This window comes from Anguilla anguilla, chromosome 5 (assembly GCF_013347855.1).
Source record: "Anguilla anguilla isolate fAngAng1 chromosome 5, fAngAng1.pri, whole genome shotgun sequence".
Taxonomy (NCBI): domain Eukaryota; kingdom Metazoa; phylum Chordata; class Actinopteri; order Anguilliformes; family Anguillidae; genus Anguilla; species Anguilla anguilla.
In genome coordinates, this window is record NC_049205.1 from 32,615,347 (window position 1) to 32,641,705 (window position 26,359).

A 26,359-nucleotide genomic window follows, 5' to 3' on the forward strand; every position below is an offset into this window, starting at 1 on the left:
GATAATATACAGGAGTAAACCCTAATACAGAAATAATGAAAGCCTGAGATAGAGATTATTATACAAATTCATACAAATTATTGTGTCTGTGTTCCTTGGCACATACAAGACTCATAGGATCTGTCGCTTTAGAAACTGTAGAACAGGGGTCATTGTGGGTGGTGGATTTTGCTCTAATACTGGATAAAAGCAACTGATTCACGAATAAAATTAGCTGATTAGTTGAATTAGGTTTTCAGGTCCGGGCTAGAACAAATGCCTGCACCTACAATAGGCGTTCTTAGATAAGACTGGAACCTGTTGTAGAGCTTTAGTTCTGCTTGCTGCCATTGCCATCCAAACTTCATGATATTCTAGTAAATCAAGATGTGTACCCCAATTCCTGCTTTCATGGTAGCAGTAGGCTAATAATCAGTTGCTGAGAAATATAGTTTTTCAAATAGAAATACAGGCAAGAAACAGTTTTTTTACCTTCAGTATTACCAGACTAGGCTTGTGAAAATGCAGTATCTGTTGGAATTTGGTCATGGTTTATGTCCCTGTTCAACCCCCTGCAGACAGGTTCGAGAAGCTACAGGTGTGGACATAAACATGAGAGTGGGCGTACATTCTGGCAACGTGCTGTGCGGTGTGATTGGCCTCCGTAAATGGCAGTTTGATGTGTGGTCACATGACGTCACTTTGGCCAATCACATGGAATCAGGTGGCGTACCCGGGTAAGATATTCACAATAATAACATTTACTGTGAAAAGTTGTAATTTGTCACCTGTCTGTATGTAAGGACTTCTGAAGTTGTACAGCAACTGTATTTTTTCTTGGCTATGATGTTAATACAGTGCTCTGGTGTTGTGTTCACACGGACAGGCATGTCCACATCTCAGAAGCCACACTCAAACATCTTAACAATGCATATGAGGTAGAGGAGGGGAATGGTCACCTGAGAGATGCCTACCTGAAGGAGCATAATGTCAAGACATACCTGGTCATAGACCCGCAGGTGAGGCCATCATCAGTTGTACAAGAGTGGAGACTGGATATATGTTAATGTGAGCAATGCTTTTCACTGATTTGTCTCAATTTCTGTAGTCCAAGGAAAAGGAGCTGAATAACAGCAACCTACCCAAACTACGGGTAAATGATGGGCTGAAGATGCGGGCTTCAGTGCGGATGACCCGCTACCTGGAGTCCTGGGGGGCCGTTAAGCCATTCGCCCACCTGTACTGGCGGGAAAACTACATCAGCAACCCCATGGTCTTTGGCAGGAGCCCCAACAAGGTGAGGGGGATGCTGTTTTAGCCATTGTACCACAACTGGTACAGCAGGAGTGAGGTTACTGTGGAATTATCTCTAATGCTACTCAGTTAAATATGCCAGATTTTGAACATAATTACATGTATATCTTTAAAGCAACCATATTAATTGGACCAGTGTATTCATTAATATAGATTAGAATGCAAAAAATCACTGCAAAAAACAGATTCAACTTTAGCTGTTACCTTTTCGCAACTTTTACAAATTTGCACACTGATTGGTGGATAATCCACAATCAAAACAAAATAATTGGTGATACTCATAAGAAAATACCCCTTTCAAAAAATAAAATGCCACTTTCAAAAAGCGACATAAAGCTAGCAGCAAATTGATTGATGATTGCGTGTAATGTGCCCCAAACTTTCAATAACCCTTTTCACACATGCAACCTTAACCCAAAATGTTAGGAATCCTGGGCCCATGGGAGCTGCAATTGACATTATCGAAAAGTTGCTCTAACAGAAAAGTTCTGGTTCTATGTTAGTGAGAACAAAACCATATTATTAATGTGTGGAGCATGCAAAAGTCAGCTTGTTTTACTTGGGCATCCATCAAGCTAGGTTTGTCTTACTACTGAAAAATTAAGCAAATAAATGCAGCACATACATCTTTTTAAAGCATAGTTTTATAGCCATGTTTTTTATCTTGGAATCACAGATTCCAAGATATATCAATTATGTTGTGTAAAAATAGAGAAAAAAGTACATCACACACAAAACAGTGAAGACTAGAAGAGTGCACTCAGTAGACTGCAGATCTCCGCCAGGCGTGTTAGCTTTGCTGATGCAACAATAGAGTCTACACAATCAATACAACCAGACAAATACAATATTACAAGTTTTTACCATGTGCCACTGAAAATCCCAAAAATGCTGATTCAGTGAAGTAATGCTAAAGGTGGTGACATGTTAGCTAATTTCATTCATATCAGCCAGACAGATCATATCTGTGTTAGACAGAGCTAATGTTGACATTATAGACTGGCACTTGTTTCAAATGTGGATGGGAACAATTGCAAAAGACCAGCGATGTAAAATATCAATTTCAATGTGAAAATGCCAACAAAATTGCCACAGATTCAAACATTAACATACCCCGTTAGTTGGCGGATTATTCTGTTGGCATTTTAACGTTGAAGCTGACATTTTACATCGCTGGTCTTTCATTCCAAACGGAAGCAGTTGTTGATCACTTGCGGCCCCTACCGGCCGGTTAGGAGGGAGTGAGGAGTTAGAAGTCAATGTATTTCAATGGACAATGATGGAAATTAATTCAAATAAAATACTTGTCGTTGACCGATTTGCAAAATTTTCAAGAATTCAGGTCCTTGGCCTGCTGCCAGCATGCACAACAAGTATTAGGCTGATCAGCCCAGTAGTATGCGAGATTAGCTGCGGACAGATACACAAACACACGCACAAAGCTACACACGCACACACGACCAAACGCATAATCCCCTCCAGGCTCTCGCCTGGTGGAGATAACAAAAAGGCATCTAAAAAGAACAACAAAAATGGCAGCTCATGGTCATTCCAATGTCCAAAGGAAATCGCATTAAACAAATCATATTCTCCGAAGAAAATCATACTAAACATAAATAATACTCTAGATTAGCTTAGCTGCTCAGTGTCAGCATACACTACTTATGGAAGGGAGGGATCTGGCCACCCCATCAGGAGAGAATTTGGGTTTACACAGTCAGGGTCTGCAATATCAGAGGAGGTATAGCCTAGTGGCTTTGAATTGAAAATACCCTGTATCTCAACCAACACAGTCCTTAATACTGTACTTCTTGTCTCACAGACTGGGCACCAACTGTCACATGAAGGGCATATTTCAGGGTGCGGATATCTCTCTCCCAAGTGCCCTCCGAAATGAGGTGCATTAGGTAGACTGAACTCAAAGTGGATTTGCTGCTTGGCAAGCTCAGTTTGCAGACAGTGGGCCACGTTGGAGAAAACCTCATGCAGCTCCCGTTCTCCACCTCTGATGTTTGTTCCTTAGTCAGATATGAGTCTAAAAGCTCTTACTCTCCTTGCTGTGAACCGCCATAAGGCCATCAGATATGAGTCTGTGTCTAAACTACTGAGGTAATCTAGGTACACTGCTGTGGTGGTGAGTAATTTGAAGATGGTTCCCCCCTCATTTTTCTGTTCGCCATTCCAACTTAATGGAATAGAAAGCTGGCTTGTGGAGGCAAAGGAGAGCAAGGAGTAAGTAGGCCATCTTTGGTACAGTTGCTTTAGTCTGCAACCACGGCATCCATGCTGATGCTGGTAAACAGCTTGACGACCACGCAGAACCCAATATTTCCTTCTCAGCTCAGAAAAGACCCTTTCTGGTCTATGGTGACATAACTGGTCACATCAGTCTGCTGGATACTATGACTGGATGTTTGGGGTCTAGAACAATGGGATAAACATTGTCTACGTCAAATTTATCTGTCTATTGGAGATGACCGCCCACACAGATAAACTTATTAGTGTTGTCAAATTCAGGAGCCTGCTGTCAGGAGAAATTGGTTTAGTCTTTTCAGGCCAGTGATTTCTTCTTGGAAGCTATCATGCTGTGCTCGTTGTAGTAGGATCTCTTCTGCCTCCCTGTAATCATCAGTGGTGGGGGAACTAGATGTACCTGCCTCCCCATGAATCAGCTGGGCTGTGGTCTCTAACAGGGTCTGGAAGGTAGTGAATTAGCTGGCATTGGGACATTCTGGTGTCACAGAGGTCTGAGTCAATCCACAGAAAGCTGATTTCCTTAGTTCTTCTGCTGCTTCTGTTACTGTGGGTCTGTGGGTGGCTGAGGCCATTGTTCAGGGGACTGATATAGGAAAAATGGACAACATGACATCTGTTACGAATGGCAAGCTCTTTAAGGGAATTTCCTCTGGTTATATCATCATTTGGGTTGTGGGAAGAGTCAACACAGTGCTAGGTACACTGTGCAGTGAGCTTCTGTATCACTGCTAATCTTGTGCCCACAAACACTTTATACCTGCACAAGTCTGAATGGAACCAGCAGTCTGTCCACATAATTGTTTTCTCTATAGGCAGGGTTAACTCTTTGTTCAATACCTCAGCAAGCTGTGTTCCATTAAGCGCTGGGCTCAGTTCCAGTCTTGGTATGGACAATTTAGGAGCCACTCTGGAGTGGGCTATGAGGAATGTAACAGTGATTTGTCCACTTTGGTATTCTGAGCATAAGTAAACTACTGAGCCATAGGCTCACTCTGAGGTATCACAGAAGACATGCAACTGTCATCTGCTCTCACCAGAGCTGTAACATCTGGGTATGGAGATCTTGTGGAGGTCCTGGAATTCTGCCTCTCAACTGCTTCATTCAAGTAATAAGGTCTCAGGGAGTAGTGGGCCATCTCAGTTCCGCTCCTTGTCCCGAAGGTGCTGGATTAAGGTCTTGGCACAGAGAGTGTATGGGATTGTGTAGCCCAGGGGGTCATACTGGGTAGCTAGTACACAGTAATGTTTCGCATCATTGGGTGATCATATGAGACTAGACTGTGTTAGTAACTGAGCCACAATGCCTGAGTCGCAATGCCAGCACAGGCTAAGTGTAAGCTCTTGTGGGTCGTTCTTGTTCTGAGAGAGCAACAGCTCGCTACTGTCTGATCTTGCCTGTTTGGGGAGATGACTAATTACTAAAGGAATGTTATTGGCCCACTGAAAAAGGTTGAAACTATGGCAAGTAGACCACGGTCCTTGTCCAAGAGATACTTTGCAGCATCAGTGGTAGGGAAGCTTTGCAGGCAATTATCCACATAAAAACATTTCTCCAGAGAATCAGACATGTTCCCCTGGTTGACTGTGATTGATGACATGTTTTTGCACTGTGTATGTAGGACAACACAAACTGCAGGTTGTGCCAAAAGGAAGTACATGCCACTCGTACACGCTAGGGGGTCCTCTCTCCCGAGGTCTCACCTGAGGAAGTGTAGGATGGGTTTGTCTTCAGGCAGTAGGCTATAACTCAACATTCCACAGCAGATCAGAGGATGGTGAGCTAAAGGACCACCCAGTGGACCCCTACGAATTGGCTGAGAGGGGTGATGAGGTGGGTGTGATCAGCTCCAATGAGGAGAAGGGGATGAACAAGGTGTCTCAGTGGGAGGTCTTGTAGATGTCTGTACCTTTTCTTTAGGGCAGCCACAGGGTGAGGGTGCTCAGACTGGGTAAGCCCATCATCAGTAAAGGCACAGCTTATCTTGAATCTCCTCTGGGGATTCTCGACAGGTGAATTGTGGAAGGACATGGACTGGCCAGGCAATATGGTTTCCTCTTGCTGTACTGTCCTCAATGCTAGGCTCTCAGGCTTGCCTTTGAGTTGGACTTTGAGTTGGAGCTGCCTGGTGGCTTTATGAAGGAGGATCATCCTTTCAAATCCATCATCTAGAACAGCATAAGTCCAAAGTCAGCAGGCTCCATTATAGATGATTAGTTTGCTTATCTTCAGGAGGACTGGACCACCTGTGGTGGCTCTGTTTAGATAGTACACTCTGACAGGGAGTTCTGCTTGGAAAATAATCTGGTCTAAGGACTGGCTAACCATGGAGGACTGGCTGGACCACTGGAAGTTTGGAAGATTCCGGTACTCTTAATAGACCATTGGATGACATCATGTAGGGCTCAATGGTGCTTACTGTTGCAGAGCAAGCACAGCTTCTTCAAGTTACACTGAGCGGCCTGGTGGGAACAACAGCATCTTCAACATTGCTTATTAGCTTTAATCCACTGAATCACCTGCTCTTCAATAGGTTTCTTAAACTCCTCATACTGAGTTAGGAAGTGGTCAGTCCTCTGATAAAAGGGGCAGAAGATCTTGCGCTGGTTTTTTAGCTGCTGAAGCAGGCGCAATTGTGGACTATGAATTATGCAGATTGGGCATCTCTTTTCTACCATGCAATATGGTAGCACTCCCACTCATAGGCTTTGACTTCTTCTGGTTTTCTTTCTGGCTCAGTAGAGAACACTCTCCGCATGGTTCACATCTGACTTCTTGTTGAAGCCAGTTGGAGAAGTTGATCAACGTGGGACCCATAGGAAAGCTCAGCATCTCCATCACAGCCATGGAATGGACATGAAGAGTAAAACTATCAAATGCCACTCCATTTCCTTGGGGAATAGCAGGGAGACCCATTATGGCCTTCAGGGCCAGCTGACAGGGTTGCCTGTATCTCTTGTCCAGAGCTTGAAGAGCACAGGTGAAATGGTTGGAAGCATTGGAATATGCTAAGGCTAAGCTCTGAGAGGTATCAACCTTAAGGTGATCTAGCAGCAGATGATATTTATAGTGCTCTGTTTCATTAGAGTGCAGCAGATTCACGAGGGCCATCCTCAACATATACTGTATCTCATCCTTCTAAATCAGGGGACTTAGATCAGGGAATGAAGGACCTTTTATCTTCGCAAATACATAGGCTCTGAAGGCTGGATAGGAACAGGCAGGTTGGGGAGGACCAGGCTTAGGCAATGGTGTTGGGAAGGGAACATATGCTGCTGGGACTGGGGAGGTGGTAGATACTATGTAGGAAATAGAGACTGAGTAGCTGCATCATGGGTGGTAACATAATGAGAATTGGACCCAGGATATGTGGACCAGCGATGGTGAGGAGGTGATGTGTCACTAGACCGGGGTAGGTGTTCTAGTCTGTCCCTCAGGTCATGCACTGATGGTGTACCTTGTGACCCATGTTCTGGAGGAGCTGGGGTAGGTGTGCTCAACAGGGCTCACTGCTGTACAGTCTCCTCCATCTGCCTTCGTGCAGTCTCAACTTCTGAGTCTCCTCATTTTGTTTAACTGTCTACACAAGAGCAAGTGTAAGGTCATCCTTACTATCTCCTGTAGACGAATGTGAACTAGAAGAGACAGAGGGGGCGGGAAAGTGATCTCTGGAAGTTGATCTCACTAGGACTTCTCTCTCAGTTAGCTCCTGCCTGGTATGCAGGCTAGGTTTTGTAACATAGTCCTCCAAGTAGGCAGGGCGAGTAGTATGGCGTTTGGAACATCAAAGTTATGAAGGGGCTGTGGACTTACTGTCCATGATTGAGAGGAACAGCTCAATCTGGCTTGAAGGACCGAAGTAAAGGAGGGTTGCAGGTTAATAGGTTGGATCAGGAAATGGTAGCTGTTCCAATAGGGTGTTAGTCAGGACACAGGAGTCAGGAATCTTATTTTACTGTTTATTGCATGTTCGAGTACATAGCTACAGTAATAGGTGCATAGAGGTATGTGTGTATGTGTGTGTGGGGGTGTGGCCTGAAAAGGGACAGGGAGAAGAATAATGTAATATACAATTTTCACAATTCAATAACAACCATAACAATAGCTATAAAATAAGGAAAATTATCTCAATATCTATAGAAATAAAAATTATCCTTATCTCCGCAGCTACATCTATGGGATCCTCCAGAAATGGAGATGTCTTTTTCCAAAGCCAAGGAGTTGATTGGACAAATGCTTACGCTTTCATATGTTTCAATCTGTTAGCCTGAACATAATGCAGCATATGTTACTATGGCAATAGACCCTGATTAAATGTGAGTCAGATTTGAGATACAAAAAATCCAAGGTTAAAGCTTGAGTTAGCTCGCTAACCCTATAATCTCACGTCATGGTACACACCCAAGATCAGATCAGAGAGATGCAGAAGAATATGATTTTCTTATAATAAATTTAATTATGCATATAATGTAATATTCAGATCTACATAATATAAAGGGCTTTATTGCCTTGCTTTGTCTATTTGGCCAGACAAGGGATTAAAGCTAGGTAGCTATTCAGTTTATTTAACCCATTCATTAGAGCCCTCTAGTGGCCAGCATGCTGAAATCCTGAGATTGCTCAACTGAAACTTATTGTGGTCCTGCAACAAAACTATGAGTGGTAAGAACAAACTTTGTGTTCTAGATTTATTTGTAGATGATATACAACAACTATGCCAAATATGGAGTTTCTAAGTGCCACCATTGTTGAGAAGCTCATCCATTTAACACGCAACCCCTCCCTGCAGTCTGTAACTACACCCCCCAAGCATGACACATTGGACAATAGTGTCTATCTGGGTGTTCATAAAAATATTATTTTACCTCCAAAAATTTGTATTCCGTCATAGCAACAAGATAAACGCAACAATAGCCTGAAGTATGCCAACATAGCAGTGAAAAACGCTGCTTACTGAAAAGTGAAATAAATAAGGACTTTCTGTGGAATTACCATGTCATTCTACTATCAATATCTGCAACTAAATATGGAATAAATATACAATATTATAATTGGTTTTACAGATGTCCCTTTCAAGATTCATTTATTGTTTTGAACAATTTTCTTGAGAAATAAACACAAATAGAACACGGGGGTAGATACAATGGCCACAGCAAAACTCCACTCACTATTTAGACCAGTGTTACTCTGTTCAGTTCATTCTGGATTGGTTGATAACTCTTCTATCCAGTAGATGACAATACAAGCTTTCCAATGGTGTATCGCATGTCTCATGTTTGAAAGCGAAGTTCAAATTAGCAAGCATAAATCCTTTAATAATGGACATTTGTCTGATTTAAATGGAGCTTCTACAAGGCTGTTTTTAGTGTATAGTAAATATGTCATGGCATTTCTTAGGTGTAGACTACAAACCGTTCTGTAAATTCCAGCTAAGACCAGTGATTCTAAAGTGGTACTAGTAGTTCGAACCTAGTCTGTGGCTGGTCAAAACTGATTGAAGCTGGTTTAGGTGGTAGAGTAAGCTGGTAGCCAAAGCCAAACTTGTGGATGAGGTGACTGTAGACTTGTCACCTGGTGAACTGCTGGCCAGCAAGCTAAAACCAACTAGAAGTGTCAAAAACACATTTTAAATCTGCTTGACCAGTTTAGGGTGATTCAAGTTGGAATTTTCAACAGGAAACAGAACCAGATGAATTAACAATACATGAAAAGCTATCTTTTTTTATTGTTCTGTTATGTCAAGATAGCCATTCAGTGACATGTTTAAGTCAATGGATTGCAGGTTTGGGTATCAGTGATCCTATGAATAGGCTTAGAAAGGGGAAGTTGTGGGTTTTAGTGTTTTGAAATGATACAGGAACAAAAGATACCATGTTTCTGTTTTTCCCAGTCTTGTGATTTATTTTCTCTCCACTCAGACTTTTTCAGTCTGCATGCAGGGTCCTGAGGTGTGCACATGTGCTTTTTTTGTTCTATGTTGTGAGTGAGCATTTTGTATCACATTAATGTAATCATGCATTCTGTGTGTGTGGAATACAGTGCCATGAATGAGTATCCTGATTTCCTCAATTATAGAGCATTGAGACTGAATGGTTTCATATCTTTGGACAAAATGTGTTCACTCAAATCCCTTTGTCTGATATCACCCAGTTTCAGGTCCTACCTTGCAAAATAGTTCTAAAAACAAGTAAAAAAATAAACATAGTAACACCATAATTTTGCTTTTGTTGGCAGCAACCTATGTTAAAAACATCTTCCTGCACCTATGGCAATAATTAAATTTTCTAACATCATATTTGTGACTGAAAAAAAGACTTGTTGGGCCCCCTGCTGGGTTTTCTGCACTTGGATGGGGTGGACTGGCCCTGAAGCCACTCCAGCTTCATGCAGTTGGGCTTTCACAGCATTGAATGCCACCCTCCACCTGGCCAGGTCCACTCTAAAGTCCGGGTAGAAATGCGACTTTAGGTGCTCAGCACAACAGGTGCCCCTTCTCCTGTGACAGGTGCAGGATATCAGATGCACTTATGCCGTCATCAGTTTTGTGGCTGATTCTGCTTTAGAGGGTGACCCAGCTATAATGAGAGGCTTGGTGAAATTTCCTCAGTTAGAAAGGTTTCCATAAATACAGTGGGCTGTGGTACTTTGGCTAGTTATGGAATTCCCTGGACTCTAATATTATTGCAATGGTAGCGATTCTCCTGTTCCTGGAGATCAACCATCCTGTACCATCATTTTAACTCTAATTTCGCACACCTGATTCTACCAATTAGCAGCTCAATGAAATATCAACCTGTTGAATGAGGTGTGCTTTGTTAGGGTTGGAATGAAAACCTATGGGACGGTAGATCTCCAGGAACAGGTCTGGGCAGCCTTGCTCTAGATCATCAATTCTCAAACTCACCTTTTCATTGTTCTACCTAATGATGAACATATCCTTGGTAACTCTACCATCTACCTCTGATAGGGACTCCCTGACATCCTAGAGCTTTTTCTGGAGTCAACTTGAACAACATTCAGTGACTTCAGTCCACAGCTAAGCAGCCCCAGTCTGCCTCAGTAGTAGGCTTGGCTACATTGACTTTATCTTTGGATTTGGAAATGCCCTGTAACACAAATGGGCGGTTTGACAATTTTGTTGATAACAGCACCAAGTAAGGTGACAGAAGGATTAAAAACGTGAAAACAACTGGCTGACTTGCAGAGCAGAAAAGTTTGGTCCCTTTCACACCACCATCTTAACCTTAAGTCCCTGTTTATAAGAAATGATATTCCGTTGACTCCTTTGGCAAATTTCTGCAAACCCCCAAGTCAAAAAAGTTATATATTTAAAACAACTGTAGTTTCTCTAGTTAAATTATGATATTTTTGTCTACACTTTCACTGGCTGTGCTTGCAGCTGCTTGAACCATATCTAGCCTGGTTTGCATTTGTTTAATAAATTAGCCCTGTCTTCAATCTCCTTATTTATTGCTTTCATGGCTTTGTTTGTTTTTTTGATTTCTAATTTCAAGGCAGTGATCATATTAATTAAAAGACTTTTGGGAACTTAATTTACTGTTGCTGTTTTTATCTAGTAAAGCACACACAAAATATTCTGCTTGATACCAACTTAAATTGCTGTTCTTCAGGTTCTGTGGAGATACTGTACATGTAATACTGGCTTCTATGAATTACTCCTTTGTTGGCAAGCATTCACTTATATTAATTTTCTATTCATTTGTGTTGAGCTTTAGCTCGTGTCAACATATCCATGCGTCATATAAAAATAAAGAAAAAATGACAGGTTAGGGGGAAAAAATATGCTGCAAGTGCTCAGAGTTTGTGTTTACATCGCCATGGATGAACCCTATTGCCAGTTAATCTTGAATTGAAACTCTTGCGCTTAGTTTCAAAATGGAATCTCAGATCAAATTCTTTAGGCATTAGCAGGGTTTCAAACATTTCAAAGTTATGTTTTTAATGTTAACATTTTATGGAACAAAGCCTACCAAGAAGATAAAAACACTAAAGGTGTTTTTCGGATAGGCACTCGTATGAATTTCATATAGTCTACTACGAAGCATTGTTAAAATGACATTTTATCTGAAATAATAAATATTGATTAAACTTATTTAAAAAATGAAAAATAAAAATTATTTAATGGTATTTGCAATCCAAAAGATACAAATTTCGATTACTGGATTTGACCCATGGGCTACCATTTCACATTCACTTTTCTTCAGTAACACCGTATGTGATATTCGTTCTCCCTACCCATTGCAATTGTGCCTTATCTCACAATTCAAGTGACTGTAACAAAACCAAGGTGAATAATCTATTAGTATATTGCCCTTTTCTGTCTGTTATGTACTTATTAGTGTGGCAGGTTATCTAACTGAACCAATCTATAAAGCCCTCTAATTAATAAAATGATTTATTCCACTTTTCAGGACATACCACTTCGGTCTGTCCCTCGTTCCACGGATACAGACAGGTGAGTGAGAATCTCAATGTTGAATCCGTCATAAAAGCTTTTAGAGATGATAAAATGTATTCATCTAAGAAATGTAAACATGAGATATCAGTTTACTTATACAAAAATCTATTTAATGTGTCTACTGGCTCACATGATATATTTGTACAGCTGGATATTTACTGAAGCTGTTGAGGTACTTCGGTGAGGAGAACTACTGAAGTGCTCTGCTGGGGCGTCAAGCTCGCAAGGCCATTTATCTTGCCTCTGTGCTCCATCTGTGCTCAAGTGCTGAAAGCAGCTACTTACAGCTACCTCCCCCTCCCTGCATTATAAATTGGGGTTGCAATACCAAGGCTGTTCGATTCACCAATGAATGTCTGTCCGTCTGTCTGTCTGTCGTTTTTTCAGCGGCTCTCTCCAGAGGACCAAGTCCCAAGGGAACAAGTTTGATGAAGAGCTACATAATGAGATGACCATGACCATTGATGAACTAAGCTCCAGCAAGTGCGTAGTATACTTCTTGTAATCTTTTTCTAAAAAATATTTTTTGCACATCTTGTTTACTACAATGTCCACCAGCCACTTGGCAAGAAAGAAAGAGCTTGTGTTTTTTTCTCACCAAGTGTCTAGGTACAGTATTTACTACCCAAATCCTTAACAGTTGAACTTATTTACCTAGCAGCTATGTGTAAATATGGTGCTCATATCAAAGTAACTTCATTAGTTGAGCACAGTTGACCTGTTCAGATTACAGGTTGTGAACTGCTCAGTGGAATAATTAAGTGGGTTGGAGGAGAAAGGTCTGATAAGTTGGTCAGTAAGGTTGAGTCCCTGTGTTCCTCAGGCAGTGGGTGAAATCGGAGGAGATCAGCAGCCTTACTCTGTGGTTTACTAAAAAGCAGCTGGAGGAGCAGGTACTGTCCCTCTTGGAGTTGTGTGAAATGCATGTTGAGAATGACAGTTCACTTGATAAATATAACTGGGTGTTCTCAGTTTCTTGAAGGAAAAAATAGCCTTCAGCTTCAGTTAAGGAAACCTTTTTATTTTAAGATGTAGTATGTAAATTTGGAGAAACAAGCAAGATTTTGAAAAAAATGTTCCACTCCCCTCAGCTCTCCCTCCAAAACTCCTCCCTCCAAACACATGCATGCTCATTGCCTAACATCTGAGTACTGGAAAGAGAGGACAAGAGCACTGAAAAGTAGGGAGAGGAGTGCAATAGATCAGTCTCATTTATAGGTAGAAAATAAAACATAACACCATCTTAATGAACATAAACAATGAACATAGAGCTTTTATTTACTGTAGATATGGGCTATAGCAAGCACATTTTATTGGCAAAATTGATTGAGTTTGAGGCAGTATTGCTGGCTAGATAGTGGTAGAGTTAGCGTAAAAAAAAGGCAAGAAAGTTAGTGATACTGCACAGCCAAAATTTATATTGCTCCGGCACATTTCACCCATGGCGTTTGTCAACGAAGCAGCTGCAAATGACTAAGATAACTAGCTAGTAGCTACCTAGCTGCTTGATATTTCTGTAGTATCTCGGCTTGGCTCTTTTCTATGTAGCCCCACCCTGCCTGCTCTGATAGCACTGTGAACAACAGGATTGACAGGCAAGTAGGCAAGTCTCTTTGCAGAAAGCTGCCCTGTTTGGTTAAGATTTAGGCACAGTGAATTTTTGAGCAGCTTACTTCAGAGGCTGGGGCAGTCAGAGAGACCAAAATCTTTTCTTAGACCTTTTAATTTATTGATGTCTGTCAGGGTGTGAAGGAAATCTAATCAAATATGAACAAAAATCTTCGAAAACAAACTTACATACTACAACTTTAAATTTGTCTAAAGTTAAGTTGGTTTCATTTCCCAACAGCAGGGGTCTATAACCCTGGTCTTAGAGAGTCCCAAGCTCAGCTGGTTTTTGTTTTCACATTAAAATCAGCACCCAATTTAGACCCAAGTAACCAGCTGAAGTGAGTTAACTGAGTAATCATCTGTTCTAACTGATTAATTAAGTGTAGTGTAACAGCAAAAACCAGCAGAGCCTGTGGCTCTCCGGGACCTTGGTTGCAGACACCTGCCCTACAGTAAGTTGTAATTGAAGCCAATTTTGACTATTGAATGAATTTAGAGACATCTTATGAAAGACACAAAACTACATTATTCATAGTATTGTATTTTTGCATTTCTGAAGTGGTATACATTTCAGCCAATTACAATATTTGTTAAACCAAAAACATGGTTACACCAAATGTTTGAGGGGTAGCCACTTATTAATCTTGTTGACAACACAGTACTGTGATTTTGAACTGAAAAAAACTGATACAAGTGTAAATGTGACGCTCAACTGAACATAAAAAACTTTTTTAGAAAAATAATTTATCTTCAGATTTTTGTCCCTCTGAAAACCCTATCCATCATTGACCCATATTTACTCTACTCTCGTCTTTCTTTTCTAGTATCGAGCCATTGACATTCCCAGCTTCAAGTACTATATCGCCTGTGCCAGCTTCATATTCTTCTGCATCTTCATGGTCCAGATTTTTGTGACAAAAGAGTGAGTGTGACTGTCCCTTTCTCTCATTCCCATTGGAAGACTTTTAAATCTGTCAAATAGAATTATTTTTATCCAATGAATGCACACATAATGCTTTTTCAACTCATTCTCACTTTCTCCCTTTGTCTCTCAGTCCTAAGAAGCTAGCCCTGTCCTTTGGAGTGCTGGCATGCGTCCTCCTGGTGATCATGTGCATCAGTTTTGCGAGTCACCTCCAGGTTCATTTTCTACTGATTAGAATTCTATTAGAGCAGAGGCGCATGTTATATATACAGTATGACCAGGCTCTCGTCAAGAGCATGAATTGTATATGGTTCCATTCATGGATAAATAAATAGACAGTTGGTTTGCATTATCTAAATCAATCATGTCAGGAACAGTGGAGCTAGTGACATTTATAACAATAAAAATATTATGGTAGGCTCTACTTACTTGTGGAGATTATTGCCTAGGATTAATTGCCTGTATGAATTGCTTTGGTTCATATTTCTCTCCTGTCAGACCACCCTGATTCGGTTACTTTGTCTCGCATCTTGATCTGGATTTTATGCCCCCGTTTTTATATTATTTCATAACTGTTAATAATTTCTCTGTGCTTCCGACTCGGTCCTGCCTATGTCTTTTTTCCTACTGAAATGCCCTCGTTTTTCTCTATTTCCTCTTCATTCCTTCCCTCTGTCTCCCGCTCAGGGCTACCTTCCTGAGAAGCTGGCTTGGTGCCAGTGGCTGCCCGGGGTGTCCGAGGCAGTAGAGAAGAGGCCGTTTCTGCGCCTCTCTCTGACCATACTCTCCACTGCCACCATCCTCATCCTTGCTGTTTTCAACCTGGTAACTCACCCCATCAAACGATTCCCTCTGCTGACTGTGAATGAGACTTTACATAAAGTCATGAAGTCATTTAACAGATGCTGTTATCCAAACACAGTTAGGTCAGGCAAAGGGCAGTAATGATACTGAGTGACTGCAACCAGTAGTAGGTGTCATTCTGCAAACTTACATCAAACAACATTGTAGGCATGAGGGAGTTTGAGGATATAAGGATGATGTTCGTTCTAGCTGTAAAAAGCTCAGCCGCTCAAGGTCCACTCATTGTAAACCTTGCCAGCTGAATCAAATGTCTTTTCTCTCTGTCACATCTTGTGTTTGCAGTACTTTGTCCACAATCTAGCTTCATGCAAGCTCAATGTTACGTCTCACCTCACTGGCAGTAATAGCAGCCAGTTGCCAGACTCAGACGGGGGGATGGCCTACCTGCCGGTGAGTCACTCCTGCACTGCATAAGGTTATCCTGAAATCTGGCCTTTGTTTTTTTTCTATATTCTATATCAGGAAGCATTTGTATTTTCCATAAGACAATGATCTATGAAAATACACGCCATTGTTTGTAACCTCATCCAGACGTCTATATTTGGCTCACCGATGCTCTGATGCTTTGAAATTATTCACATGACGTTATCATCAGAAGAACATCCCATTGTAGAAACCAAGAAAATTAAGAAAAGAGGTAAACATGAGCAGTCATTAAATGTTAAAAATTAACCCATACAAGCCCTGTATCTTGCACCAACTGCCTGTGATCTTTTTCCCTGAACTTAAGTCTCACTTATACGGATGAATGCATGCTGATGATAATGTGGTTGATGGAAGAAAAAAGTGATTGGTGGAGGTGTTACATACACATTTTACCAAGATTGAGAGTGCCACAATGATAGAACAATGAAAGGAATAAATGTATTGAAATCAGGAAGTGTTTTGCTGAAAAATAATTTTAACTTGTGGCTGATGTGGTAGATGCTCTGAATTGGCATAATATAGCAGAGGAGTTGTAGCAGCCATACATTAAGATATGGACAGTGGGAATTCTGTTCACATTATGGAAATGTTTGTTAGGAGATGCTTTTCTACCATGCTTTGTCAACTAAAATATTTTCTTCTTCCTGTATTACATTTTACATTCCTGAAATATGCATCAAAAAGGTTACTGCAGTAGCGGTCATTGAAAGTGCTCATTTTCCTTTTTCCTGTTTCTTGCTTTTCCCCTCTCCTGGTTTGACACTACTCTTAATCTGTTTCTCTCTCCCCCCCCTCCCCCCACAGTACTCAGTGTACAGCTGTATCCTTGCTCTCATTGCATGTGGAGTGTTCCTGAGGATCAGCTTTGAACTCAAACTGGCCTTCCTCATCCTGGCCTCAACAGCCTACTACATCATCATCCTCAAATCAGAGCAGCACCTTTTCCAGTGCTATGGCCACATCCTCTACTCCCACCTCAATGATAGCAGGTAACCCAAGTGTGGGTGCACCCTTGGCAATAATAATAAACTGGAAAAAGGTTTGAAGGACAAAGTTTAGTTGACTTGCCTGAGGTTGTGTTTGAAGGCTTAACATTTTTGGGAAGAAATACAACGCAACAAAACCAATCGTGTTTACATTAGATGTGAACAAGCTATCTGAGTCACAGATGAAGGCATGATTGCATACTTTCCTTAGTGGTGGAGCAGTGGGATTGGAGGGCTTGTTCCAGACATAGTGAGTGAAAAATTCCAACATTACGTCATCTAACATTTCAAACACTGAAGTAGTATGATAAAATGATAAAATATTTGAATAATGTAAATAGTAACAGATAACCACATGAGACATGCAAAAAGGCATGCGTATAATGCAGAAGCTTATATCATGATGGCAATGGCTGAGTCAAGTTCAGTTACTGTTTATATAATTCAAATATTTTTAGCTTTTGAAAGAGAGTACAATGATGTAGAGGTACAACAGGCGGTAGTACTGCACCATCTTGGTGTTGGATATGCCTTTCAAACTGAAAATGACAAGATTTTATATTGGTAATTTCTTTACAGTATTTATTTTTTAAATGTAGGAAGGCATGAACCTCAAAATGTAAATTTGAATGTTAAATGTAAATGTAATTGTACACGTTGCTATTTCACTTATTAATTGGGCGCACATGCATTGTGACAAATGCTATTGAAAATGTAAAATTAAATAGAATTCAGATATGGAATTAACATTTACATTTGCGTTATGGCAGTGTTGTACTAAGAAAAGAAATGTTAAATGAATTATAATACTTTCATTTGCATATTATACAAGATGCATACTCAAACAATGATATTTTAAATCCTTTAAATCCATTCTTAATACAATCTGAAATAATATCAATACCTAAAATATCTGTCATCAGACAAAAAGACTGTGGGTCAATCAAAAGTATAATATTAAAAATGCAAAAAAAGAGCAATTCCTTTAATTATTAGTAGAAGTACTTTAGCAGTTCACCCTCTCTCATTTAGATTCTAGTCTTAAGGTTGACTGTCTGTCATTTGTGAGAAAATCCAGTACACTGTTTGGTTTTACCATGCTTTTTGCCAGCATTATGTCAAAGGTCAGTGGTTCAGTTGGCCTAAATTGTTGCATCCAATCAGAGCCATGCCTGCAGCAGGCTCATGCTACAGAAAGTTTGTGAGCCTGACATTGACTGTGTGGTCCTGTTTTGCAGTAGTGAGCTGTCAGGGAAGTCTCTCTTCATGGCAGGGCTTGTGAAAGACCCCCAGCTCATGAGCTGCATATACATCACACTGTTCCTGGTCACCACGCTGATCATCATACGACAGGTAAGACTGCAATCCCTCCGCTCCCCTCCCACACCCTTGCCAAGGGCCCCTCCCCCTCCTTGATTCTCACCATGTGACTCCTCCCACTTCAGAACGAGTATGGCTGCCGCATGGAGTTCCTGCTAAAGAACAAGAACCGCACCGAGCAAGACGAGATCGAGATCAGGGAGAACCTTAACCGCCTCCTGCTGGAGAACGTGCTGCCGGCCCATGTGGCCGCGCTTTTTGTCGGGGAGAGCAAAAAGAACGAGGTGCGGCTCCTCCCGAAAGCAATGCTTGCCAAGAAAGACAAGGTAGGGGGTCTGACATGGAGGATGATGAACCTTGAGTCAGCTCATCTCAGTCCAGTACTTCATGTCCATGCCCCAGATCAAATTCCATTGTGGTGAATGGTGTGGAGAGTGTGGTCAGTGTTTAAGGTATATTGTTCTGTTTTGTTCCTCATTCCACCTATCCACCTCTTCATTGTGATAAATATTCTAAATTAGCAGTTAACCTGCAAAGATGAGCTTTGAACTTTGTACTTTGTTCAAAGCTAATCTTGTTTTAACTTTGGGCCTACTTCTGTTGGAAGAAAATTTGTTTCAGCTGTAGTGGCTGTACTTTTTAAAAGTACCATTTCATAGTGTCAAATCTTGTTACTGGTTTGGAATCTAGATTTACTGGCAATTTACTGTGATTTAATGTTATCTGCAGATAAGACTGAATATTAGAATAAAATCATCAATGCTTGATAGCATTAATATGCAGGTAGCCTGAACAATGCTACCCCTTTCTGAAATGAAATGTGACGTTGCCTCCTGGTCTGTTTCAGGATCTGTATTACAAGTCGTATGACTGTGTGTGTGTCATGTTTGCCTCGGTCCCGGACTTCAAAGAGTTCTATACGGAGTGTGACATCAACAAGGAGGGCCTAGAGTGCCTGAGGCTGCTCAATGAGATCATTGCCGACTTCGATGAGGTCAGACCCCTTAAATGGACAAGACTGCAATGCCGTGACAATCTATGGAATTTACCCTTATGTGAAACGGAGCACAGACTCACCTTGCATCCGTGTTCCCACAGCTATTATCCAAGCCAAAATTCAGCAGTGTGGAGAAGATCAAGACCATTGGCAGCACCTACATGGCTGCCACTGGGCTTAGCGGAAACCCAGGACAGGAGAAAAACCAGGTACACGCGTGATCCATGGAACATAGAGGGAGGGGCAGGATAAAGATCTGTGAAAATACCCACAATAAGACATGCATTCTTATGTAAGGGTGTAAGGTTTTCCTACTTGAGTATGACATGTCAATCCCATGGTAGGACAGAGTACAGTGGTATTACAGTCCTACATAAAAATGATATGTGTTATGAATAATGTGTTGAAGATGTACAGTATATTCCCAGCTCAACCAAATAAAATGCACAAGGAATATGTTTCATGAATAGCATCTCTGATCATGGCTGCTCTATGGAGAAACACCAATTGTCAGAATAGTGGAATGGTTTCAGAAGCCTCGGTGTTCTGTTTGTGCATATCATTCAATGTCACAAAATCCAGGACTCAGACAAACAACAGGCTCAGACGGGCACCATGGTGGAGTTTGCTATTGCTCTGATGGCCAAGTTGGATGGAATCAACCGGCACTCTTTCAACAGCTTCCGATTGCGTGTGGGTAGGTGGACTGAGAACTATGGACATATGCTGAAAAACACACTGTAAAACAAAAAGTTCAGTTAACTGAAATGAATTGAGGAAACAAATTGCCTTTTATCATTTTGGCAGTGCAGCTTAATTTAATTCTCTGGTCTTTAATTGACTTTATTTACTTTATAATCGAGTTATATCAACCTTCTCCATTTTTTAAGCTGAGACCACTCTGTTCATTTAATAAAATTGCTTTTATGTTTTACAGTGTGTAGACACACAATGAGTGCGGGTGTTTGTTATGGTGCAGGACTTAAAAACAATGAGAGAAACAGACTGGCTGTCCAAAAGAAAAAATGTATTCAGCACTTCAAAGGAAAAAGAAGTAGTATCAAAAATAGGTCTTACATTTATAAGGAAAGTCAAATCCAAAACAAGGACTAATTACCAGTTTAGGTCCTGAACCAGTCCAAAGAGCAAAGTGGATTCATTGAAACATTCAGAATTATTATCAGAAACCTCTGATAATAAAAATGTATGAGGCCAATCAAAAACAAAAACTGAAATAATAAATTAAATGTGAGGCTTGATAAGGGAACTGCCAGCAGATGTGGTGAATAACAGATTTCTAACTGGTGTGCTAGCCTGGAACTGGAGAGACTCATCAGACTGGCGCTTTGTCTCCATCTGCTGGTCACATACCTCCACCCATCCACTGTGAAACTGGCTCTCATGTAACAACACATGCGTGCACACACACATGCTCTCTCTCTCTCTGGCTCTCTTTCTTTCTCTGTCTAAAGCAGTGTACACATTTTCACTGTCAACTCTGCTTTATTGTACCTGTATTAACTATTAATATCCCCAACTGCACATAAGGTGTGAATGCCAGGTGCTCCTTTGTCACTTTGTGCTCTGCTTATTTCATCACCTGTCAGGTATAAACCACGGGTCAGTGATCGCTGGGGTGATTGGGGCGAGGAAGCCGCAGTACGATATCTGGGGCAACACAGTCAATGTGGCCAGTAGAATGGAGAGCACTGGAGAACTTGGGAAGATCCAGGTATACCCCTGCCATTGATCCCACTCGGACAGCAACAGTGTATCCATGACTGGCACAAAGATGCTCACCACTGAATAGCTCAGCTTGATCGGGCATTCATTATCAAGTGTTTCCCCAATTAACTTATCTTGTCTGTTTTTAAAAATAATTTCCAAGAATATACCCATTAATAGCACAGGATATACACAGTACATATATGAAATTAAAATGCTGACTGTCTGCTTTAATTTGAGATTATTTACATCCATATTGAGTAATCCATGTAGGGGTGAGTGGACTATGTATAAAAAGGGCTGTCATTCCTAAACGGATCACCCAATATGGATGTAAATGCCTTCCAATTAAAGCTGACAGTCTGCAATTTAACCTCATATTGTTTTATTTCAAATCCAATGTGCAGGAATACAGAGCCAAAACAGCAAAAGATGGCATCACTGTCCCAGTACTTTTGCAATTAACTGTACCTTAGTTGGTTTGTTTTTGCTTTTGCTGCCATTTCACTTCATGAATAAACATATCAAGACTGCTGTGAGCTAAGGGTGAACAGTTATTTCTGCAGTTAATACGGTCCCTGTGTGGCAGGTGTCGGAGGAGACAGCCAACGTGCTGAAGAGGCTGGGTTACTCCTGTGAGTGCAGGGGCCTGGTCAGCGTGAAGGGTAAGGGAGAGCTGAAGACCTTCTTTGTATGTACCGACACGAGCAAGTCACAGGGCATGGGGCTAAGCTGAGACCGAAGACTGACACAAAAATACCTGCAGAAACTGAATCCAAAGGAAACTTGATACATTGGGGCTGATGAAGAGGACCAGCTCTGGCAGCACGGAAGCCTAAAGATGAACTATTTCGCCTGAAGTACTCATTTAGTCAAACTGTGAAATCGAAGAACACTGCTGTTCTTTAAAAAAAAAAAAAAAAAAAAAAACGAATTAAACCAATTTCTGTTCTCCATGCTGTCTTTCCTCCCAATTGTGGAATAGCCAATAGGATTTGTTCTCCATGCTGTCTTTCCTCCCAATTGTGGAATAGCCAATAGGATTTGTATGTCTGTCTCATTACTACACCGTCCTCTGTCAATTTGGAAGCATGCCAAAAAGCATGCACATAAAAATGCGCTTTTCCACCACCACTTGCTAATCTAAGCTGGCCACAGGAATGTGCTTTGTGTGTAGGCAATACAGGCAGACTTGATGGACCAGAGTCGCTCTTACTGGATGTGACTGGACAGTTGCGTGAACTGAATCCCCCCCTTCATTGGCTCTCAGTCTGCACTGCCAAAGTCAACATTTCATACCTGATTTTTGGGCGGACTAAAGCATTAGACAGTCAGGGTTCCCACTCGTCCTGGAAAACCTTGAAAACCTGAAAATTTATCAACTAGTTTTCCAGTCATGGAAAACACCTGGAAAATTTGAAAATTTACTAAATGTCCTGGAAATATTTGTGAGGTCCTGGAAAATTGTAGGCTAGGCTATAAGTCAAGCTATTAAACAGTATATTTAGAGCTGAGATTGCATATTTTTCTGTATTTTTCTCCGCTTTTCTCATTTTTATTAGCTGCTACACGGCAGCACAAAGTTTGGAATGGTTATGGTACTTGCACATTGTACCCCCCCCCCCCCCCCGGCTTTGGGCTACCATTATCCATGTTTTTCATGTCTGTAAGTCTAAGTCATGGAAATTGTCCTCGAAAATGATTACAGAGCATGTGATTACATGCTCTGAATAGATAAATATGGATGTTGCATGTGCACTGCTTCATAGGAAATTTGCCCTGCAGCACTTTAATGGACTGCATGTGTGACTAAATAACTGTATCTGCTGTTCAGGAAAAGTTGCTGAGCAGAATTGGATTTTTATTTGAACAGATGAATCTTGGTCTTCGTTTAAGTTTGCAGATCTGTGCAGTTTCCCCCCTATCCCTTTTCCTTTATGGTTTCACTCTTCTGGAACATTGCTTTAGTATCACACAAAACTGTTTAAATATTAATGCCAAATATTCTGTCTGAAAATGTTTACTGTTGTATAGTAATGGATACTACCTGATTTATTGCATTGTAACATTATCATGTGTGAGGTAAAATGTTTCATTATCACCAACAATTTATTGTTCTTTCCCAAATCCTGGTGAAGTATTTCAAAAATAAATGTAAATACACTTCAGTAAATCAAAGACCAGATACCAAACAACAAAATCAGTTCAAACAAAATGTAATGTTTAGAGAATATACTTGTTTGGTATTGCCTATTTGGTAAGACATGGTTGGCCAACACTGGTTTCTCACCATTTATTGGATCAGTTACTGCAGATGCTTCCACAGATAACGCCAGGTTTATTTTGTCTAAATTAGTAGCTGATAAAAGATGAGCACAAGACCCAACAGATCCTGCAAACTTCCATGACCAGACTTGGCAGTCTGGATGCTTTAATTTGTTGGCTGCTCTCAGTAACGGCAACTTCATACAATCCTTTCAAGGAGCCTGTTGGTATGGAGGTGGTCTTTTATGGTTAAGACTTAGTGATCCCAAAATGCAACTAAACACTGTTCTTGAACTTGATCCTTCAATTCTTCTTTGTCTCTCTCATCCTCTTCTTTGTACCTGTTGCATATGTCTGGAATTTTAAAAATAAAATGATCTTAGCAGTGCTTTGTAGTATGTTTAGCTATTTATGTATTTTTTTTTTTTTTTTACCATTACCAAATTTGTGTAGGTCAACAAGCATTTGTCTCTTTTGAGTTTAAGTGATGGATGTTAATGGATGGCAAAGGGATTTTACATTCTACCCAATTTCATTGCAGATTTATCTTTGATTATATTTTAAAAAATCATTAGGAGTGCCAACAATTCTGGCACCTATGTTTTTGCGGAAAAATAGTGTTACGCGATAAAATAAGTTTTAAAATGTATTAGAATATAATTTTCAGTTTGGTTTGTATAATTATGGTAAATATTATGAGAGCAAACATAGGCACACCCAAAAGGCTTGTGCATGGTGCTGGGTCACAAGAATGTTTAAAATAGAAAAAACTCACACACACTTAAAGCTCCAAAAAAAAATAAAAAAAATAATAATGTTTACATTTTACATTCAATCAGGTTATTTTGTATCATTATTAGTTTTTTTTTTTTTTGCAGTATTAAGCAAGTGTGTGGGTCTTTTCTTTCTATTCTACATAGTTAATTGTACTCTTATTGGTATATGTTATAACCCAAAATCTATGCACTTAAATCATTAAAAATACAAAAAAAGAACAAGAGAAACAGCAGAAATAATAGGTATTTGTGTAACACAGCTGGGCAAAAGTACTTTTATGTTTGAGTGCTAATCAAAAGCTGACAAAAGCAAACTATCACGAAGCTAATGAAATTTGGTTGTGTCCTGTGATGTTAGTTCCTCAATAAGTGTATTATTAAAATTTGGCAGCACTCTTGTCAGGTTTATAAAATAATAATATAAAGTTTCTACATTGAAATATGATCATATTACACAGTCTGAATCATGTGGTTTCATGAAATATTCCCATTTTGCTGCTGTAAAGGCAGTAAAAATCCCTGGGTTTGTTTCGATTGACATGGCAGTGCAATATATATTCTACTGAAGTTGTGAACAGAAGGAGCAAAATGGTTATCATTGCAGGTACTTCATATGTAAATATATACCAATGTCAAGCAGAAGACTACATAGAAAGTTTGAAGTTCTTAGGCTTTACAGTGACCGTAAAAGCTGTAGCATCAGATTAGCTGCTGGTAACAAGCTATAGCCTGGGCAACACTGTGATCTCTCATAGTTTTGTTACTGTGTGACTCATTTTAACCCATCTTATTTTATTCAGTCAGACTCAGAAAAAAGAGGATTTGTGAATACTGGTTGCTGGCTCAGATGTAATACTGTCAGGACCATTTCAATAAATTTTTGGTGCCTGCATATGACTAGGTGAAGTGAACAAGACACTTCCCAGATAGCAGTGGCCTTACTGTGGCCTGGCTTGTGTATCTCCAAAATGTGTATGTATGTAGTCGTTTCTGTGTGTATGTATGTGCGCGTACATTTTCATGTGTGTGTGCTGCTTGTATAGAGAAGAATGAAGCCAATTAGATTAGTCCACCATTGTACACCTTCAATGGGTGTTGTTTTTTTTCTTTGTCTTTAAGTGTAATTTGTCAGAAACTGTAAATGGCTCTGTACAGTAATAAAAGTCGTAAGTTTATACCGAGTGCTGTGCATATGTCAATCATTCAATAATTGGGCGACTAAAATTCAACACCCACACCTATGTAGGTTTTTTTTAATTGTATGTAATTGAGCACTTAATCATTGGTTCCCTTAACCTCTGTGATCCTAATATCATTTCACTAGTTCTAATTATCTCTACTGTCATTATACCATATGCCATGTAGGTCCTAGCCCCAACTGAACCAAAGTGAATGAAATTTTTAAGCGTACATGTGGGTGTTCATTACTTCTCATTCAAAATGAGGTGGGGAAATGACAATGGTTTCCAAATGGATGATGCTTCTTGCAAGCTCCACGCACACACTTCTCAAGGTATGTTGATGGGAAATTGTTGCAATTTTCTGTGAAGTGCTGTAAAAAGGGAAAAATACTCACATCTGGTAAATCAAGCTGAAAAGCTCACACTTCTCAATTCACGTTTTCTTTTTTTAATCAATAGCGCTCAAATACGACATTAAAAAGCCAGAACAGTCCCCTCTACCAGGTCAGAGTAACAAGTACCACATCATCTGTAATAAAGGGACTGTTACAGCAGTAGGCCTTTAAACAACAGCTTAAATTTTAACCAAGATAATTAACAAAAATATGCAGAACAATTACTACCACAATGTTTCTTTAAAGGTGCCAAGACTTGCAAAGGACAGTGGGAATGCTTTACAAGAAAAAATATGGAGTAACATAATGTCAGCATGCTAAAATATCCAGTGTATACCCATTTTTCAGATTCCCAGTGAAAGATCTTATTCAGTTCTACTGTCAATTTCCTATTTCAATAACCAAAAATTATTTTGAAAAACTGAACAAACCAAAAATTTCATGATTTATTTTGTTCTGATATGCAATTTTTGGACCCAAGATGTTTGGCATTTTATTGCATTCTCTGTGTCTGTTGATGGAAGTATGCAATGATATTAAGTCTGATGCTTGAGATATGGTGATGTTGTGGGACAGAGGGGGCATATTTACATCAAATTAAGGGTTAAGGGAATCTGTTATTTGCATTGTGAAATAACTAGCCCTGAACACTCTTTCTCGCCCTCCTGAGGAATCAAGCCACAGGCTTGGATGAAAAATGCAGGCAAGCAGAACAGAGAAAAGCTGGGTCTCTCTGGTTTCTTTAAAGCAGCTATCCTTAATTTTTCAGTTTTGGTGGATTTAGCGACATCTCTAGTGACTGGTGGTCACAAAAGTTTGTTTTCACACTCAAAATACCAGAGTTCCATTCAAAACAAAGCAA

At 40.3% G+C, this 26,359-nt stretch overlaps 1 protein-coding gene across 4 annotated transcripts in view; it reads left to right on the forward strand.

The window, feature by feature from the left end:
• The window catches only part of LOC118227441 (adenylate cyclase type 2-like), a 52,059-nt gene extending 26,957 nt beyond the window's left edge, over positions 1 to 25,102 (forward strand). For 2 of the 4 annotated variants that reach the window (XM_035417915.1, XM_035417914.1), the window contains exons 9-26: positions 558 to 716; positions 866 to 998; positions 1,088 to 1,276; positions 11,980 to 12,023; positions 12,414 to 12,509; positions 12,850 to 12,919; positions 14,462 to 14,559; positions 14,693 to 14,777; positions 15,250 to 15,387; positions 15,709 to 15,816; positions 16,657 to 16,841; positions 18,077 to 18,191; positions 18,284 to 18,484; positions 19,006 to 19,152; positions 19,257 to 19,364; positions 19,738 to 19,852; positions 20,763 to 20,887; positions 21,470 to 25,102. In XM_035417915.1, the coding sequence (XP_035273806.1) occupies positions 558 to 716; positions 866 to 998; positions 1,088 to 1,276; positions 11,980 to 12,023; positions 12,414 to 12,509; positions 12,850 to 12,919; positions 14,462 to 14,559; positions 14,693 to 14,777; positions 15,250 to 15,387; positions 15,709 to 15,816; positions 16,657 to 16,841; positions 18,077 to 18,191; positions 18,284 to 18,484; positions 19,006 to 19,152; positions 19,257 to 19,364; positions 19,738 to 19,852; positions 20,763 to 20,887; positions 21,470 to 21,616 (2,263 nt within the window). In that variant the 3' untranslated portion in view covers positions 21,617 to 25,102. The remainder of the gene's footprint in view (positions 1 to 557; positions 717 to 865; positions 999 to 1,087; positions 1,277 to 11,979; positions 12,024 to 12,413; positions 12,510 to 12,849; positions 12,920 to 14,461; positions 14,560 to 14,692; positions 14,778 to 15,249; positions 15,388 to 15,708; positions 15,817 to 16,656; positions 16,842 to 18,076; positions 18,192 to 18,283; positions 18,485 to 19,005; positions 19,153 to 19,256; positions 19,365 to 19,737; positions 19,853 to 20,762; positions 20,888 to 21,469) is intronic. The other 2 variants (XM_035417917.1, XM_035417916.1) reach the window with 2 other exon arrangements.
• Positions 25,103 to 26,359: the final 1,257 nt, after the last annotated feature.